This window comes from Poecile atricapillus, chromosome 4 (assembly GCF_030490865.1).
Source record: "Poecile atricapillus isolate bPoeAtr1 chromosome 4, bPoeAtr1.hap1, whole genome shotgun sequence".
In the NCBI taxonomy this organism is placed as follows: domain Eukaryota; kingdom Metazoa; phylum Chordata; class Aves; order Passeriformes; family Paridae; genus Poecile; species Poecile atricapillus.
The window spans coordinates 32,831,038-32,850,445 of record NC_081252.1 but is presented as its reverse complement, the minus strand read 5'-3'; the positions used below and the strand labels follow the sequence as shown (position 1 = coordinate 32,850,445).

Here is a 19,408-nt window from a genome sequence, read left to right as displayed (position 1 = left end):
TAGAAAGGTGACCCAAGAGGAATAAGGAAAAAGTGCCCGAGTATGCAGAGAAAGGATTAGGAAAGCCAAACCCCAGCTGGAGCTGAAGAGCTTCAACAGTAAAAGAAAGACCACGAAAAATGCATGCTCACTGCTGAATGGGGATGGGCACCTGGTGACAAAGTACATTAAAGACATCACAGTACTCAATCACAGAATAGCTAGGATTGGAAGGAACCTTTGAGATACCTAGTCCCATCCCATTCTTGACTGGAAACTGTCTTTGCAAAAACAATTAATGCTAGTCTGTGCCTTGCTGCACAGCAATTTTTTTTTCCTCAGAACATACTTCTTGTAGAAAAACTAGAATATAGTACAAAAAGACCAGGTTTGTAGCAGTCTGCATGCCCAAGCCATTCAAAGGCAGAGCCAGGAGCTCATCTCCCTTCCAATTTTTACATTCAGATTGAACCAAGAGAAAGACTGGATGTGAGATGTTAAGACTAGTATGTCACATGAGGTCTAGACTGACTGACTGACTTCCTTCCTATCACCATGAATTATCAGAAGCAGCTGTTCCACACCAGTTAAATTCTAGAAACAAGATTTATAGAAACACCTTAGGAAAAAGTACCAGTAATTATCATCATCTCTTCTTAGCATCCTTTAACCTTGCACTGATCTCTCTTCCTGATCAGGTATTTATACCATGCTCCATTACACACTGCATTTGAACTCAAGCCAGAATGAAGCAGAACAATCTGAACTGAATGACTGAATTAAAACTAAAATCTGCAGCCACAAGTAGACTTTATGACACCAAACCAACTTCAGTGATTTTAAAAGAAAAAAATCAAGATCCATTTAGTATTGTGCTAAATGAAAGAATTTCTGTTTTAAAAACAGTCATGATGCATCTGGCCTCTCATTTCAGCCCTTTCCAATTTTTTATTAACCTCAAGGTTAATTACAATATTAAGTCCCCAAATGGGAGATACAGTTTTCAAAGCCCACTCTTCCCCTTAGCATCAATGCTTTCAATGGCAACTAGAAATTATTTCAATGTGTGAAAGAGGTGTTGCAGGATAATTATCATAGTGCATAGACCTATGTTCCAAAAGCAAAAAGGCAAAATATTTATTTTCTATTATTAACATGAAGCACAGGACAGAAAGACTGAAGAGGTCAAATGTGCCTCAACTTACTTAATTCCTTTTGCTACAGAGTTTTGGTCTCACGGATGTGAGAGCCTTGTATCAGATCCACTAGATGGTGCAATCCATCTTCTCCATTAAAATCATTTGAAGGTTATACACAAGAAGTTCATTTTTAATGAGGAAGAAGTCAATTTTAATGCTAATCAGGGAAAGGTTTATTATTGGAAGAACAAGGCACCAAACAGAATATCAGGGTTCAAGAAAGATCTAGGCTTTGAAAGTCACCTATGTTACCAGCCAACATCCCCATTTTCAAGAGAAATATGATTTTACACACTTTCAGAGCATAGAAACAGAATTTTCATCCAAGGTAAAAAGGAATCACAACAGCCATCTTTAAATTATTTAACATCAACAGGGAAGTAATCAACCCAATAGGACATCAGGAGATTTACTGACTGATAAGAATGGCTTTCAGAGGCATGAGAGTATTCAAAACAATCTAAGATTAGTCTTGAATACTTCAGAGATAAAATAGTACTCACTAAGACTAGAATCCATTCTGATATCTCCCTCCATAACCTTGACCTAAAACTGGTTAGGCTTTTCACTTCTAATTCCTAGTCTTGGTGAAGGATTAAGTCCAGATACAGAAATAGAAAAAATTACTGCCAGGTAAAGAGATGAACTACCTCAGGACAGACTACAGCCTTGATCTGGATCACAGTCAAATTTTACTTCAACCCTCACCCAACTGCCAAGTGTTTGAGGTCTGCTAAATCGTTGAAAAAGACTCTACATTGCTGATGACTTTCTTGGTGACTATTTACCATGAAGAACTCTGTGGGCTACCAAAACAAATGGTGAACAAGAAAGCAGGGCACACTGTTTCACTGTCCTCCAGAAAATGGAACAGCTGCAATGCTTTGTGCTTGGTAGGTTTTGTGAGATTTAGGAAACCTTACAAAAGTAATTTTTTAGTTTGCTTCTGCAAGTCTTTTGTGAATTTTTACACTCAGCTGTTCCTACATATCTCCTCAAAAGAGGTATTCTTTTACAGAGCAATGAAGACTGTCAACTCATAAAATCACAGGACCATATGATGACCTGGGTTGGAAGGGACCTTAAAAATCATTTAGTTCCAACTCCGCTACTGATGGCAGGAACACATACCACTACACCAAAGTGCTCAAAGTCCCATCCAACTTAGCCTTGAACACTTTCAGGGATAGGGAATTGACATATTCTGCAACAGTTGGAAATGCAGCTTTTTGCAGCCTAACCAAAAAAAAAAAAAAACAACAAAACAACAAACCCATAATTCACTAACATTGGTGACACATTTTGCAAGGGATAAGCCCTAAAATTCAATGAAAAAATGGATTTTTTTCTTCAAAGTAACATAAATTGCACTCTAATATATCAGAAAACTGATACCAAACTCTACTTTAGGAAAATAACTCTACCCAAAATGATAAGGATCTACAGATCAATAGCATCTTTGCTAATACTAGCATAATATTTCTTGACTAAAAATTTTCATTGTAGGCATCTTCCTTTAGAAAAATACTCATTTAGGAAAAAAGTGCTCATGGAAACATGTCTGCCATGATGACATGTCTAAAATGTCACTGCTTTTTTGATGATATGTGAATCTAGAACAACAGAAACATTTTGGTTTTTCATTACACTTAAGGATTTTAAGCATTTTCAGAAATACCTATATGTTGCTTAAGAAAGCATATAGAATGAAAAGAAGGAAAGTTAGTCTAGAAACATATCGAACTGCATGGAACCCACTACTGACAATATGTCTGATAGTATCTTAACATAGAAATTTCCGTAATACTTTTTCCCCATTATTCTTTTGTGCCAAGCTTGCAGACATCACTGACCTTATGGAGTGCAGGAGCCATTACTGGCACCAAAAATCCATTGTAAATGTAATTCACAAGCTGGTTGCGTATCAAGGGATGTGCCACCTAAGAGGGTGGGGGAGAGAATGACACAGAACAGTTCCAGTGAGATTTCAAAGACAGGGCACAGAATGCCACTACCAAAACCCTTTCCCATTTAACAAGACATTCGTTTGTCCTTCTCACCAGCATTTGATATGATTTGGGTTCTTAACAACTGTTTCTTCTACAAAGAAATACACACACCATGTTTAATTACATTACAGTAAGTCTGCCAAACTTAGAAACATGGTTTTTCAATCTTCCTGCATGCTGACAAAGATGAATGGATGGATGGATAAGTGTATATAGCCACATATCAAAGCAAGATCTGAAATTCTAAATTCAGCTCCTGCAACCTTGTTGGGCTAACTTGAAGGTGGATTTGTTAACTTGTCCTTCTACAATAAAGAAAAGCAGAACAGCTGCTTTCCTATAGTTCAAGAGTAGGTTAACCAAAGAACTCTCTAGCTATGGGGTAAGAGTACACTATTTATATGCCCTTCTCCAAGCCACTGTAAAACAAACAGAAATTAAAACAAAACCTGTACAATTTACTCAATGGGATGGTTAAGAGCTCTAAAACAAACAAACAAACACCCCCAAAATATTATTAGAAGCCAAAAACTTACTTTTATAATTAAATATTCATTTTGTCTTTGCAATGAAAACACATCAATTCATGTATATAAAAGCAAAATAAAATTCCATTCAGAAGCTTTCAAAGCCAATATACTCTGTTTGAAGTTCACAGAGACTGGAGTGTCACAGCCTATATGTGGCCTCCAATATTCTCCAACCTGCAATTCTTACCAGACTTCCTTTAACTTGTAACTCTTAATTTGGTAAGAGGAAGAAAAAGAGTGGCCCTTCCTACACTGTGGTCCAGGGAAAAAGTAGTAAATGGAAAGAGGTCTTGGCTACACTGTTCCTTTTTAATCTCTGGCCAAAATTTTTGGGTGAACACGGACCAGTCCACGTGCAAAGCAAAAATTCCTACAGTAACTGATCTTTCAAGTTAGCTGAAGACTATACAGACACAATCAAGCAGCATTCAGAAACTACTCTTTCTGCATGTCAGCTGATATGCTTAACCATTTTGCATCTATTTGAACAGGTTTTTTAAAATAATTAATTCTTTAATTTTTCTGCAGTGTCCTTTATATAATTTTTTTTACAATAAAGGTATCAATTATTATCTCCTGCAAATGTAGATCTGTATAATAACTCTGGTTAGACACCAAAATTAATATTGTCTACTCTTCATGTTTAAACATGCGTGCTAAAAATCTTGTATAGTGCATTTGAACAATGACAGCTACTATTATTTTTGCTTGTTCAAGACTTTAATAGCCAATCAGTTCTTTTACTGTACTTAGCACGCATTGCACTGAAACATATCTTTTATATAACAGTAAATGTGACTAAATTTTCAATCCTATCCAGCACAATTCAGTACAAATAATAAAAATCCACAGTTTCTGTAGAATTTTTATCCTGTTTCAATGAAATACTGGGTTTGGGTTCTACTGAGTATTGAAGAAAAACAATATATAAAGACAAGAATTTTATTTTACATTTAAATCGGAAAAAAACAATAAGGGAGCAAAGCACTGAAAATGAGCCTTGGATGAACAGAATAGACTCAAAACAAGCCAATCCAAAATGAATTTACACTTCTAAGAGGAGATCTAAATAATTCTGCTTGGAAGGCTTTTTTTATGTTGTACTCTCCAAAAGACAAAACAGACTATTCTCGCTATTTTCTTTTGGACGCCGTTACAAGAGCTTACACAGATACAGATATAAACCCTACATTTTCCCACATGTAAAGGCATTCGATTTACTTCTAGGATCAACAGTGGTAATAAAACGCAATAAACATTTTCTTTTCCTCCTAAATGGAAATGGTCCCAATTACATGAGCTTTTATTTGAAACATTTGGCACCTGAAAAGCACAAATATATTAGTTCGTCCTTATAACCAGCACAAGGTTGTGTTTACAAGCAGCTTGGTTTAGTCTAACTTTAATAGTTTATGCTATTAACAAAAATAAATAAACTCTGTAACTTGCAAACTTCTGCAGGAAATGTAACTTACTACTACTTCTGAAAAACAGTCTAACTCCATCCAATTACCTGTATCACAGCATTGCAAAATTCAAGGGAATTCATGAATTGTACAAGGGCTGGTGACAAAAGCCAGTCATCTTTCATCAGACAGTGCCATTCTTCTCCTTTTTCTTCCAGCTTTGTAGGCAAAGAGGAATAGAGGCCACTTAGTCCTGTTGCTAGCACCTGTATTTCAGAAACAGAAGAGGAAATAAGTCAACTTTCCAACTGTCCATCTGCCTGAATGGCAGTACCTCAAATGGTTTCTCCTATTAGTTTTAGTAATAAAAGAGAATGTTAAGATTAATTTAAATTCCTTTCAAAAAAGTCCTGTGGCAGAAAGACATAATTATTTTAAAAAGCCTACCATATAATATGCTTCTTTCAAGATCTGGTATTTAGGAGAAGGTGATGGAGAAAATAAGATTATTGTGATTTTTTGTTTGTAATCCAAAGTTTTAATTTCTTTTTAAATTTTTCTAAACTTATTTTGCGCTTTCCTTCAGTCCCATTTAGAAACAGGCATTAGTGCGATTATCTGCAGCTTGTCTTGTGCTGCTGATTCAAATGTCATGCTCAAATATGTATGAAGTCACTTCACTCAGAAACATGAAACATCAGAAATGGAGGGGAAAACTGCCCCATCAACAAAAATGAAGTTCAGCCCCACTTAGACCACAGATACGTGTTGTCTTTGATTGCCAGGCACTTAAACTCAGCTGAATCCACTTTAAAAAAAGTAAATTTAACTGTTCATAATTTCCCTTTTTCCTTCCTTATTTATCTGAAGGAGGGAAGGAAAAAAAAATAAAATAAATAAATTCTGAAATTGGTTATTATTTAAACAATGTTTCCAGTAATTTTAAGCCTTACAGATGATTCATGTAGAATGTATCACTGAAGAATGAGAGCATTTTTAGTTACAATTTAGAAAGCATATTTCCAAAAAGGTTTTTAAATTTTGCTGAATGTATCTAGAGTATTGCATTTTCAGCTGTAGTTTTTAATTATTAAAGTTAGTTGAAGCCAGAAACTTTCTAAGTATTACTGAGGACTCTTGTATTTCTGAGATGATTTCATACAACTTCACAATAACTTTTTAAGATGATTCTCATTTTAACGGGAACATTATAACTCGTCCCGATGGAAATCTTTTTAGTTTTCATTAATCAGATTCTTTTAAGAATATTTCCTCTCACAAATGGCTACTTGACATCTACAGGGCTAGACTGTCAAAGCTCAGATGAAACTGCTCTTATCTGCTAGAAAACAAACTGGAAAACAAACAGCTGAAAATGTTCAGATCAAAGACCGAGGGTTGACAGAAAGTGATCAGGTTTTGATCATGCACAAGCATAAGCAATTGTAACTGTTAATCCATACAATCAGACAAAGGCTGTCTTTCTGAATACCTTTTATTCAAAATTCACATAATTTTGAATATGGATTTATTCTGGCATAGGTAAGCAAGCCAAATATTAAAGGGGAGGGAGAATACTGTGGAAATTGACTTCTTTAGTACAGTGATATATGCACAGTTTTATATACATAGATAGATAAAGGACAAAGCTGGACATACATTAAAAAATTGAGAAGTTAAAGCAATTGAGCAAGGCTTTATTCCTACAATCTCATTCTTCTCCAACCAGAATCTCTTTGGGATTTTTTCCTTCTCACAGTAGAAGAGCTCAGAAAAAAGCTCTTACAGAACTACCTGTACATAACCCACACAAACACTTATTCTCACAAACCCAAGGTTACGATGGTGAGAGGATTTGACATTTGTTTGTCTTGTGAACTTTTAATTAATGCACACTCAATTTTCCATTGTCTGCTTAAAATTTAAATGCTATTTATGAACACAAATGCACCCTCTCAGTATGCCATCTGATTCTCAGAGCTGTCCCATCCACACTTCTCCTTCACATGGGTATTAGCCCTTAAGCGCAAGAACCTGACCTTGAACAAAACATACTACCCTCCACTAAAAGGAGCAGTGAACCCAGAATCAATCAATGTCTGAATTCTTGAGTTTGTCAGACTTGCTGAAGTAAGAAGTGACACATGCAGATGCTAAAATCTGTGAAGTTTAGGAAGCTCTTATTTTTGCTATGAAGTACAACAGAAATGGCTCTATGGAATTATGTTTCTTAAGCACTGAGACAGAGTAGCCACAGGAAGCAGGTTCATCTCTTTAGATAAAAAGTATTTTAAAATGTTCATGAAGTATATGGTATAAATAGGGCTACCATCTGAAATTACCAACAAAACAGATTTTTAATCAGTAATGAAACATTAATGAAAAAAATAATCTCAAAGGGAAGGAAAAAAAGCAAGATTGGTTTAATTTTTTGTTTTACACAAAGCAGTGTCCTTTTAAACTTCATCAAGAATTTATCATGTCAGCCCTACATTCTCATATACTTTTACAAGCATCTCCAGCCATTTCTTTCTGACCATTGAATCATGAGTTTCTCTACAAACCAGTTTCTTTGATTTATTTACTTTCTCTTGACTCACAGAAGACACTGACTACATGATTTGTAATCCCAGGCAGATTATGTTATTATAATGCATTGTTAATGCATAATCAATTGCTACCTGGACAATTACTTCCTTTTAATAATTCTCTCTCCTCCCACATCCATAGTCCGTCTTTCTACCTCTATGCAGCCGCAACTTTTTAAGGGCACTGCAGAGCCATTGCTCCTCCTGCTGTAACAGTTGCTTTCCTAAGCTGCAACATATTTACAAAGTTTTGTGAGGGACTTTGAGATGTTACCCTGCTCAAAATTCGTTTGAACCATTTTTTTTTTCTTATTCCAATGCTGAACAGATAATATCTTCAATCATATCTAGAAAACTTTCATGTCAAAACATGATAAAATTATTTGGTGTAAAATAAAAAAACTTTACCAAATAGTTTGCCCACACATTTTGTGTTAAAAACATTTGTTAGTGATGTATCCCACTGCAAACAGCCTCCTTCTTTCCTTCTAGTTTTTTCATCCGAAGTTTTGAATACTGTGGATCTATGGACAATCCAGTTTTTAAAAAGCTGTTAACCAAACACGTGTCAAAAAACAGTAACAAGAAACCTTCAAGTTCACCTTGGCACAGATCTAACACTGATCTGGGTACAAGAGGCAGCTGAGACTTATGGCCAGACCTCACCCTAGGGGTTGCCTATATTATGCAATAAGGCATGGTAAAGAAAATCCTACATGCCAATCTGTCCCCAGAAACAGAGATCACATCACATCAACACAGTGCCACCTAAAATGTCTCTGCAATCAACACAGGACTGCATTAGCTGTTTTGCAGAGTACCTGAGGCAACATTTGCACCAATTTCAGTGATACAAAGCAATGTCACTGACACCTACAAAATACTCATTCAGAACAAAATCTGTTTTTCAGCTCATCAGAACTCAAATTCAAAAAAGATATTGTGCTAGTAAGCTAAATATATGGCATTACATTGAAGGCTTATTATAGACTTAGGCCAACCTCATTACTGTTCAGAAAAGTCTGATTTTAGCACATTTTGACAAGAAGCCCTCCTAATTGGAATGATTGTCGATCATGGCTCCCTGCTGTTGAAAGCTGGCTTTTATCTTCAATGTAATAAGGCTGGTTATTTTTTTTCTTTTTAACTAATTGGAAAATGTAATTATGGAAGTTAAAGCATAGATCCAATAATGGTATCTGTCTTGGGGACAGTTTGAGAATCTATATCATATTTTTTGGCAGTACCTATTAAACAAGGTCAACTGGAGCCTCAAATTGATGCAATATTTACAACTGACAAAAGAAATCATTCAGAAGTTTTGTTGTGGGATTTGTAGGCCTCACCTACCCTGCAAATGTGCCCTACTGTTCAAAGCAATGTCAGAATACATGGAAACCTAAGGCTGGAGTAGCTGTTGAGCAGCGTCAAGGGTTCTAGTGCACTCTCTTCTACAGCTGTCTGCTTTAGTAGCCATGTAAACTCTCCTCCACTTCATTTTTTCAGGATTTATTAAATTAAAATGCAAGCCATGCAGAATATAAAAGAATCTGTTCAAAACCTGACCCACAAGAAAACTTCTGTACAGAATGATACCTGGGTTTGAACACACCCACTGCAGATCTCAGACTGATAAGACATAAAGAAGCAGGTGTTGTTATTCCAGTCTGCTTTAGCTTTAAAACTGCAGTAGCAGAGCTTTGTTAGTTAAATCAGATTACTTACTTAACAGCAAGGTAAGTAAAGGTTTTCTATTCATGTAGTAAGATCAATTTGCCAGGTGTAACAATGCAACAGTGCTACCAAGTTTCATAACAGAGAAAAACATAGCAAGATGGCGGTTAGCCTGAGACAGCCATAGAAATACTGAATTTTGTGATAACAAGCTAATCTCCCTTTAATCTTGCAAAATTTACAACATTTCTGTAACACTCTCACTATTCTTACACTTATTTTTTGACCTGTTGAACTGATGTCAGCATGGGAAGCACAGTCAGCTTAAGCTTGTGCTGCCACCTGAAACAATCACCTCAGGACACCTTACCCCCCTTTCTCACTCCCTTCAGCCCCAGAATCTCAAAGGTGCCTCACAGTGAGACAGAACAATTTCCCTCCCACTATGTTCTGGTACAACTTCCATCAGTTTTCCAATCCAATTCGCTGTGTGACTGCAAAAACACTTGTGCTGGCCCAAAAGCACAAGACACTAGTCTGGAAACATGAAGCAAGTCTACGTTTGGCACCGGGGATGGCTTAAAACAGCATTACCATTTGTGAAATAGGTGTTAGCAGAAACAAATGTGTTACAATACTTCTTCACCAGAAATGAGAGAAAAAAAGGAAAGAATGCAGGAAAGACAGTTAGCTTAGTGCTGAAGATCATGTAAAATAAGAACAACTTACTGGGCAAAAATAGGTGTTTTCTGCTATATGGTTTGCAACAAGGTTGTTTTCTGCAGACAAGGACATTATGAAAAGCAGCGCATCCCGGGCCTGTTGGCCTACTGTTCCTTCTCGATGGATGAAGGGGATGAGCAGGGAAAAAATGAGGAAATTGGCAGCTCCTTGGTCCTCACTAGTGTGGAAAAACAGTTCTAAAATGGAGGGATCTTTGGCTATTATAGAGCAGAGCTGGTTCAAGAGGACAACCAACTCTGTTTCCACTGTTGGAGTGGTTGTTCCTGAGCAGGAACTCAACAACATCATCAAAGGCTTCAAAATGGGCTTGTGATGCAGCAAAGGCTGATGAGACTGGGTTACGAGCATTTCATACATTTTGAGTTGCTCAATTTTTGTTTCATCAGTGAACTCTCGCCGTAGGCTCCAAAGGAAAAGCTTCTCCATGATGTTTTCTGAGACCACAAACTCCAGAATAGGTCCCATCGAGGCATCTTTTGCTTGCTCCTCAATTAATAAGAAAAGCATGTGTTCCACGTAATTCTGGACAGTGCTGGCCTCATCAGGTGAGATTGCTCCATACTTTGCCTGAGTATTTTTCAAAGGATCATGCTTCTCTAAGATTTTCAGAACCTACGGAGAAACAAAGACAGATCAGTTTTAATGCACATGAATGCATCATAAAAAGCAGGCTATACCTATCACTACAAGGCAAACAAATTATCAAAATTCTTTAACACAGAAAGCATTAAGTCTTTTCATGTTTTCAAATTCAGGAAGTTTGACAGACAAAATCTGAAAGTTTCACATTTGGCATGTACAAGGCAAAAATATACTGCTGTTGTTCACCTTTTTTAATAAGCACCTAAATTTGTTGTATCTCCTACTCCTGATAACCAGGAGTTCTGGGACAAACTAGGTTTCCTTAGTGTTCAGAAACTGAGTTTTCATGATGTTTGAAACAAGTTTGTCACAGAGGACTGAAATCCAAGGGCCTGTTCTCCAGGCAGAGCAACTGTGCTCAGGAGTATCAATATCATGGGATGATTTGCAGTAGTAAGAGTAGCAGCAGCCCACGGTGCTGTTCTTTGCCTGACACCTTTTACATGATACCCAATGGCCACTGATGCCCACAGACTCCTGCAATTTTCAATATAGTAATAATAGTTATATCAACACTTCTAACCCTGAATTACATTCTGTTGTGCATGCAAACAATAAAGCTCACTGTCTGCAAAAAACACATTGTCTTTAGCCTTTTCGTGGAGGATAATTGCCACAAAACCATAAAGGAACAGTGGCTCCCCTAACACGACACATCACTAGTTAGGTGAGAAAAGGTGACTCTTGAATGACAGCTCCTGTGACTCAGAAAACATCTCAGAAACACCACCATTTGTCTGGGTGGCTTCTTGGGAGAGCCAAAGAACAACAGGAACAGCAGTACAGAAATCAATTTTATCTAAATTGTTAGGTTATTTATATTACTGCAGCAAACAAGACCTTATATTATGGTGCCCACAGCAAAACATCTTTGCTCAGAAGCAATTACAATCCTGATGACTTGCAAACATTTTTTAGAATATGCTGAAGTATATAATCTACATCTATCCATAGTAAACAAGAGTGCATACAGCTTTGCACTGTGCATCTAATTTACTTTCCAAAGGATAGACAAGACTTACACAGCACAAGGAAAAGAAGCACAGAAATCTACAACAGAGTGCAAGTCACAATGAATCAATAGGAAAGCCAGTAAGAAGATCTAGGCCTTCAATAAGATATTACCATGTCCTACCACTTCCCATTTAGATGCAAATCCAGAGTTCCAAGTGTGATTAGTAAAGGTTAACCATACCTTCAAAGGTCAATTGCATTTTAGAAATAGTTCAGTGTCATCTACTACATTCTGCATGAAAGACATTTGTTCCTGAGCAATTCAGGACTATCAAAAAAAAAAAAAAAAAAAAAAAAAGAATGAAGCAAATTTGTATCAATGCAGCTTACTTCAATCAATAAAACTAATTAACTTTACCTGTGCCCAGTGTGTTCTAAACACTATCATACATGTTTCTGGGTCAACACCCTGCAGGCTGGGAGCCTGCCTATTTCTGCTGATACTTGTTCCAGAGGACATTATAAAATTTCCACGGGTCAAGCCAACTAGGTCATGCTGAATTTCTTTTTTAAATCCTCCAGTGAGCTACAGATGTTCAAGCATCATTATGAGATTGATACTGTGTCCTGAGCTTTCATATCCACAGATATCTGTTAAAAAGAAAACAAAAACCAAAAAGAAACAAATATACCAGTGCACATAAAATTAGTGTGTAACAGAAAAGAACATACTTAAAGAGAACACAAACTTTTCTTCTTTTAATTCACTTGGAGGATAGAATTTCTAAAGCATGTTTTATGTAATCCCCTTAGACTTTTGCTCACAATAATAGCTTATAATGCTCAAACTTTTGAGACCAATGATTGAAATAAGGTGCTACTGAAATAAACAAGCCTGACAGAAGCTTATACAATAAACATTTTGTGCATATCACTGCATTTTTAGTTTCTCATTATGACACTTTTGCCATCTGACCATGTCTCTTCAGAGTTGCTTAGTAACTAATGTTGCATAGACTGAACAGGTAAAAAAAAAAAAATAGCAGGTTTTTTGTTTTTTCATATCGTCTAGTAATAGATATAATTACAAGTTCTTAGAAGTGTTCTGCCAGAAACCATATCATAAACAGTTGAAAACATCTCTAGAGCACCATATTCACATGGAAGGGTGCATCTGTATCAATACCAAAGTAAAAAAAAAAAAAAACAAACAACATAAAAGATAAAATCTTTATGTATCCAAAGCTAAATAAATTGAGATGTCATATTAAAGGACTATGAGAATAGGATCCAGCATTGAAACATTCCTCTCATCCATTATTTAATATCCTAGATATCTGAGTATCAAAGTAGTTGCACACCTGCAGGGGAAAGTTAAAATGAAATAATGATTGATATCTTGCAGGTATTTGAGAGACTTAAGAGAACATATTACCCCTCAGGCACCAATTCCCCCCCCCCCCTTTTTCTTTTTATAAAGTTTTAATTTTTATTCTCATTTTTTCAAACCAACTAGGCATTTAGTTCATTTTGGTTTGGGACCATAGTGAAAAAAGCCCAACCAGCACCCAACAACAAAGAGAATTTTTTTGTAGCATAAGCTGCCAAATCCCATACAGCAATTCTTTGCCACTATAGAAGGGATTTCTCTGTGCATATCTTAAAAGACGAAAATTTTCTCTGTAGTGAACATCTCTGCTCTCTGTATCTGTGCTCTGTTGATATTCTTGAAACTGCTAGCACAGGAAAACATCCAGCCTGTCTCAAAAGTAGCAGCGACTTTTGCCGTTTTAAAAGAGTCCAAAAATATACAGGGTACAACTGTTAAGATTTCTGAGGCAAGCAAAGAGGTTATGCATGCCACTCTGTATATATATACACACAGATATTCACATGTTCAAGATTCAATCGCATGATCAGCCTCCCCCCTCCATCCTACCCCTACTTCTTTCAGCATTTACAATGCATTGCCTATGCATTTGCTAAGCACTCTCACACAATACAAGTAACACAATCTAGCCCATCCTTTTTGTAGATAACATATTCCATGTGTGGAGAAGCCAGCATAACCAGCAAAAATCCTGCACACTTTATCTGTTCCACTTCCAGAATGAAGCTGGCACTCCAGACAAACTACTCTCCAGGTTATAAACCACCTGGAACCAGATGCAGTGGAGAGGATTGCACACAACCAGTAAGAACTAGCTCTTCTGCTCATTTACTTGAAGGTATCTGCCAGTACACTACCACTTCTTAAACAGCCCTGTGAAAATGAATTGTATGTCCTAGTTCTACATCACTGATGTTCCTGCAGAAGAAAATAAAAATAAATAATAATAATAACAATAAAACCCAAAACCAACAAAAAAACCCAAAAAAAACCCGAAAAAAACCACAAAAATAATCAGAGTAGCAAGTGGATTTGAGAAGCCAACTTGAGAGACCCAGGATCTGGGTGCTTTTATCATTACTTACTTAAGTAGATACCGCTATTCTGAGTACTCAACATTTCCACCAAGAAACACTGAAAAAACACAACGCATGCTTACACACCATGTAGAAAAAGACTGCTTTAAGTACTTTGCCTAATACCATAGCTAATAATCCAAGGAATATTTATACTTCAGATCACCTGCCCTCTTCCTGGCGGTTCATCTTTGCCAGCATTCTCCTGCAAACAGACTCTTTCCATGTTGGTAGAAGTCCAGCAGACTCCTCCAGGCAAAAGTGTCCTTCACTTTACAACCCTAATTCACCCTTTTAGCAGATCTCTCCTGTGCATGAAGCAAGCAGCTTTGGAAAAACTAATATGATCATGTAATTAAAGATGGTATCAGAAGGTGCAGTAGGAGAACTTAATTAACCAAGCAGAGGCAAGCTCCATTATGGAATTTATAAGTACCTTCATTTGACAACTTAGAGGTTGTTTCAATGTAGCCATTGCATGTTGTTTAAGAATTTCACTAAAAGAAACTGATATTCCACATCTACCTATCAGGTGACAAATTCCATTAGCAGCCCAGAATCAGAAACTTCAGATCAGCCTCCAGTACTTAAGATAATAAACAACAAGGGAGACTATAGCTTTCTTCACAAATTATGATAAAAATCAGTGAAGATGATGCACTCTCCACACACATGCAAAGCTCTAGGATGCTACCACACACAGGCAACCCAAACCTATTTAACCCATTACCCTCTCTTCTAATCCCTTTTAATTCTCTGTCCTTCCTACCTTTGCAATTTTCTTCATGCATTTTCATGCATATCTTCATCTTTTTTCTTCATGCATCTTTCCTATCCCGGCCTCAGGTGCTGCTCCACAAACATTAAGACAGGATTCTGTCTCTCACTGCCAGACAAACCCTACCCTATCTTTTAGCTCTCTAAGCAGACTGCTCTGGGATAGTTCCATATTGGTGCATCAGATTCATGAAATATTACCTGGTTCTCTGCAGCTATGAGAAGACCTCAAGTGAACAGAAATGGTACATACCTTGACACCCATTCAAAATCCACCAAGATCCAAGAGGTCCAGTGATAGAACCACTGTTATGTTTTTGTGTGTCCAGTAGGAAAGCTCACTTTCTGCAATAATGCTATTTAGTTATCAATGTTTGTGTAAGAATTTATAACCATCACGGTGGGACTGAAAATTCATTCAAGTCCTGCCTCTGCTAACAGCTTACTGCATAGGCAGATGACTGCTACAGCCTCCACTTGGAGAATGGACATTATTCCTACACAAGGATATCCTAAGTCCAGCTTCCACATAGAAAGAACAGATAGAGCCCCAAGGAAAGAAGCCTTCAAGACAAGCAGATTTCCCCTCATCTCCAGCATAACAACCCCTAAAGTCCTATTTATCCAAGATACTTAAGAGCTTCTTACAATTTCCAAGGCCCAGTTTGGGCACACTCAAACGACAACACAGCAAATTCTCAGATACACAGGTCACCAAAAACTGCCAGCATTCTGGTTCAAATTGCATCATTGTCAGATCAGTCTAGATCAGAACAGCAAGGGCTTTCAGTGTTGCCAGCTCTAGAAATGTCTATGCTATCAATCACAGAAATCTTTTAGGAAGGTCCCTTCAAGCTGATGTTTCATGCATCCTGCCTGGTCTATTTACTGTATTTGTTACTATAGACACAAACACCACCCCATTGCTTGGTAAAGATCTTTGAGAACATGTGACCAACAAACAGTAAAATAGCAAATTCATCTCCAGCATTTATGTTCTATAACTAAAACCTGCACCTAGAAATATCCTACATATACATACAATACCAACATTAAAGCCACTTACCTCTTTAATAAGAAATAATTATTAAAAAAAAATTGTCCCGTAGTGACAAACAATAATATCTCTAATGTTTCACTCTGAATGTTTACTCCTACTTCACAAAAATTGTCATAAACAGACTATACAGAGCATCAAATGAAGAACAAAAATAGCAAATTTAAATAACTAGTGGAAAACAACTTGTCTGCAGCAAACATTGTTGACAAGGGCATAGTTCACTTGCCTCTAGCCCAGCTTCTGGATCTGAAATCTCAGAGCAGTTGAAGAACACAGACATTATCCTCACAGCCGCCCAACTATGGTTTTTTAATCATCTCTAATCTAAAAGTAACAAGACAGCATTGCAGACTGCAATGTGCAATAATATTTCTAAGTTCAAATCAATTCCCCTAAGGAAGCAAATATTTCCAGTTTCAAAAGCGTCTTGGGATGCTGGGATTTCCTTAGTAATACAAAACACTAATAGATTGTGTAGGCTTCAAAGACTTCAAACTCTGTAATAGTGTTTCAAAAAGCTTTTGACAACTTAAGTGGTCACAGAATAGATCCTAAAAACAGAGTCCCTATTTAAAAAAAAGGTAATTGCATTGGAAGAGAGTCTATCTTGTAAGATACATTTCAATCTAACTGCATGCTGTAGCTATAGCAGTAACAGACAGACTACATTCATTTTAAGCAGATTTTGTTACTGGATTAGGTTTTCTTGATTATTTTGTAAGACCAAATGTGCAACACTAAATGTAACATCACATCATTCCCTGTGAATTAAATCTCACTCCAATTAAACAAGACAAATAACCTGAACATAATGAGTCCGAAGGTGAGGAAGTAAATTAATTTATAAAACACCAATTCATGGAGGAAAAAGTAGAAGTGAACTCAGGGGCCACTAAGAACAAGAGTAACCATTTATTTTAATCAGTTCATGATTAAAATTTTACAGTAATTTAGCCTTTTGTCTCTGCTAAGTCCTGATCTAGTTATTACTCCACCGTTTGATAACCCTGACAAGTGTGAATATACCTCTCATGCAGTCCATTCAAAATTCTATTTCCAAAAGCCACTTCTCAGTTTAATACTTTGATTCTGCCATAAAGTAGCAGAACCTTCTTAGCAGGTAAGTCTTTCATATCTTATCTATCAGTTGTTTAAACCCATCACAAGGTCAGGCCCACTTACATATGCCTTCTAGAGGTATTTCAGAAAGCTTTAGTACAACTCAGCTTATTTTCAGCTGAAGAAAAGCAGCAGTCCACAAGACTCAGTCATTGGGCTGATGGGAGGATATCTGTGTTTAGTTTTCCGTCAGAAGCCTGGAAGCCATCAGCTCCTTTCATGCAGCTGATTACAGTGCTAAACACCTCAATCAAAAGAAGTACTGATTTTACTGCAAAGTACACTAGGAAGAACAGCCTAGCAGAGAATCCTTTGTAAAATCTTCTCACAGTAGAGTGTCTCTTCTTAAAAATTTCACTTTTGCATTAAAAACAAAAACATACCAGCACAAGTTTGCAGGATTGGGTTTTCCAAGGCAATGCATAACAAAGACAAAAGATATCCAGCCTAATACAGTAACACAGTAAAGAAGGCATAAAATATGCTGCAAGGCTGCACAATTTATCAAGGTTGTCTTCTGTAGGGACATTAAGATGCCATGCTCAACAATTCACGAACACAAGCAAACCTCTGTTACCAGATACTGCAGAGTTTTGCTCTCTACAGGCCAAAGCTTTCCGCCCTGTCAGTCCAGGTATATAGAGGCAACAGAGAACCCTCGAATGCAGTGAAAGAAACAGCACATATCAAAACTTATTCATGGATCAGTGTAGCATAAAGGGGCTTGAAATTAGACCACTTCAAAGAAGCAGAGGGAAATTATACGGTCTTGCTCATAGCTATGCAATCACACCTCTGCAGTCTCTGATAAGTGGATAAGGGAAGGTAAGAGAAAAAATGAGTGGCAAATTTTTGCATGCCTCTACTTAGTTTCAACTTAAAAGGGACCTTGTTCAGGATTTGTTCACTTTTGGTTGAAAAGAAAGCCTTCTGCATGAATTTGTCAGATTTTCTTTAGGGACTATGATCAGGGAGAGGGTTTAAATCTTATTAACAATAGTGTTTCAAAGGAAGATATCAATCCTTCCAAAGAAAAGGATTCATAGTGCTTGTGGCAAAGTTTTGCTGCAAAAGCAAAGCCTATGAGGAACAGCCACATCCCCACCCTTAATGATCCTATACAATCACCACAAGAGTGTAGAATGATTGCAGCTTGTTCACTGGAAAGCAGTAGGTCTGTTGTAGACAACTAAAACTGTCAGTAGTTAAAAGTCACTGCATCAAGGAATCCTCATTTTCAGTAAGTCCTACTCACCTTCAGAAGCTCTACTAGCAAGAAAGCTGAAGCAGATTACTAGAGGAATCATTTAAACTGTGTGAACAGTTATCTTACTTCTTTGTTTGTCCTTTCAGATCTCAGTGCCACAGTCCCAATTTCTCCTGTCCTTTGTCTGCCTCAAGCAAGCATTTCACATTTAGGCAGCTTTCTTCAATCCAGCTTTTCTACCTAGTATTTGCAAAGATGCTAAGCTTTCCATGTGTAGGTAGATGTGTTTTACACTGATAAAGCTATCTGCTTAAAAGCCTAACAGAGAGCAAGTCACCACTAATTGTAAAGTAATGTAGTTAACCAAAGTATCAATCTGTTCTCATCAAGCACAATTTAATCCAACCTGCTAACATGAAGGTAAGAATGTCTTGTGCCTTGTCCCTACAGAGACTGCCTAACGATCTCTCTCATGAGAGAAACTACACACAGTATGTTTTATAATGAGACAAAAAATCTTCCTGTCCCATCTACAGTCAGCCTGCTTCAGTTAAAAACCACAATTCATCTTTTATCAAATGTCTGGGGAGCTAAACTACTCACATATTTATTGTAGATTCACATTAACTCAATCGGGCTACCACTAAGCTCTTCATGTGATCTGTATAATCCTATGGTATTATACATTAGGAGGCCCAGGTTCCAGCATTAAATAACTCCATGGTTCTCCAGAAGCATGAACAGGCAATTCTCCCACAGCAGCAAGCAGCAGCCAAATCCCAAGGCCTAGCTGACAGCCTCAGCCCAGCAGTGGTACACCGGCATAAACAGGCTTGCTTTAAGGGCAAGAAACAGCATCAACTCCTGCAGGGACTGTGCATCAGCTATGCACTGGGACACAGGCTAAGCTACATCCCAGGCCCTCAGAGACTCCTGCCGCATGGGTCAGCCAAAATGAAAAAACAGAGATGCCAGTTAGTATGGTCCAAAATGCATTGATGGGTTAGGCTAAAATTACACACAGTGTACCAAGGAAGGTAAACAGCTAATCAGC

At 37.2% G+C, this 19,408-nt stretch overlaps 1 protein-coding gene across 1 annotated transcript in view; it reads right to left on the bottom strand.

Annotated features, from left to right (window-relative positions):
* Positions 1-19,408, bottom strand: part of FHIP1A (FHF complex subunit HOOK interacting protein 1A) — an 82,772-nt gene that overhangs the window by 24,730 nt on the left and 38,634 nt on the right. Inside the window, exons 5-8 of the mRNA XM_058837248.1 lie at positions 12,144-12,376; positions 10,115-10,741; positions 5,231-5,389; positions 3,032-3,118 (exon numbers count right to left, since the gene is read on the bottom strand). Of these exons, the coding sequence (XP_058693231.1) occupies positions 3,032-3,118; positions 5,231-5,389; positions 10,115-10,741; positions 12,144-12,245 (975 nt within the window). The 5' untranslated portion in view covers positions 12,246-12,376. The remainder of the gene's footprint in view (positions 1-3,031; positions 3,119-5,230; positions 5,390-10,114; positions 10,742-12,143; positions 12,377-19,408) is intronic.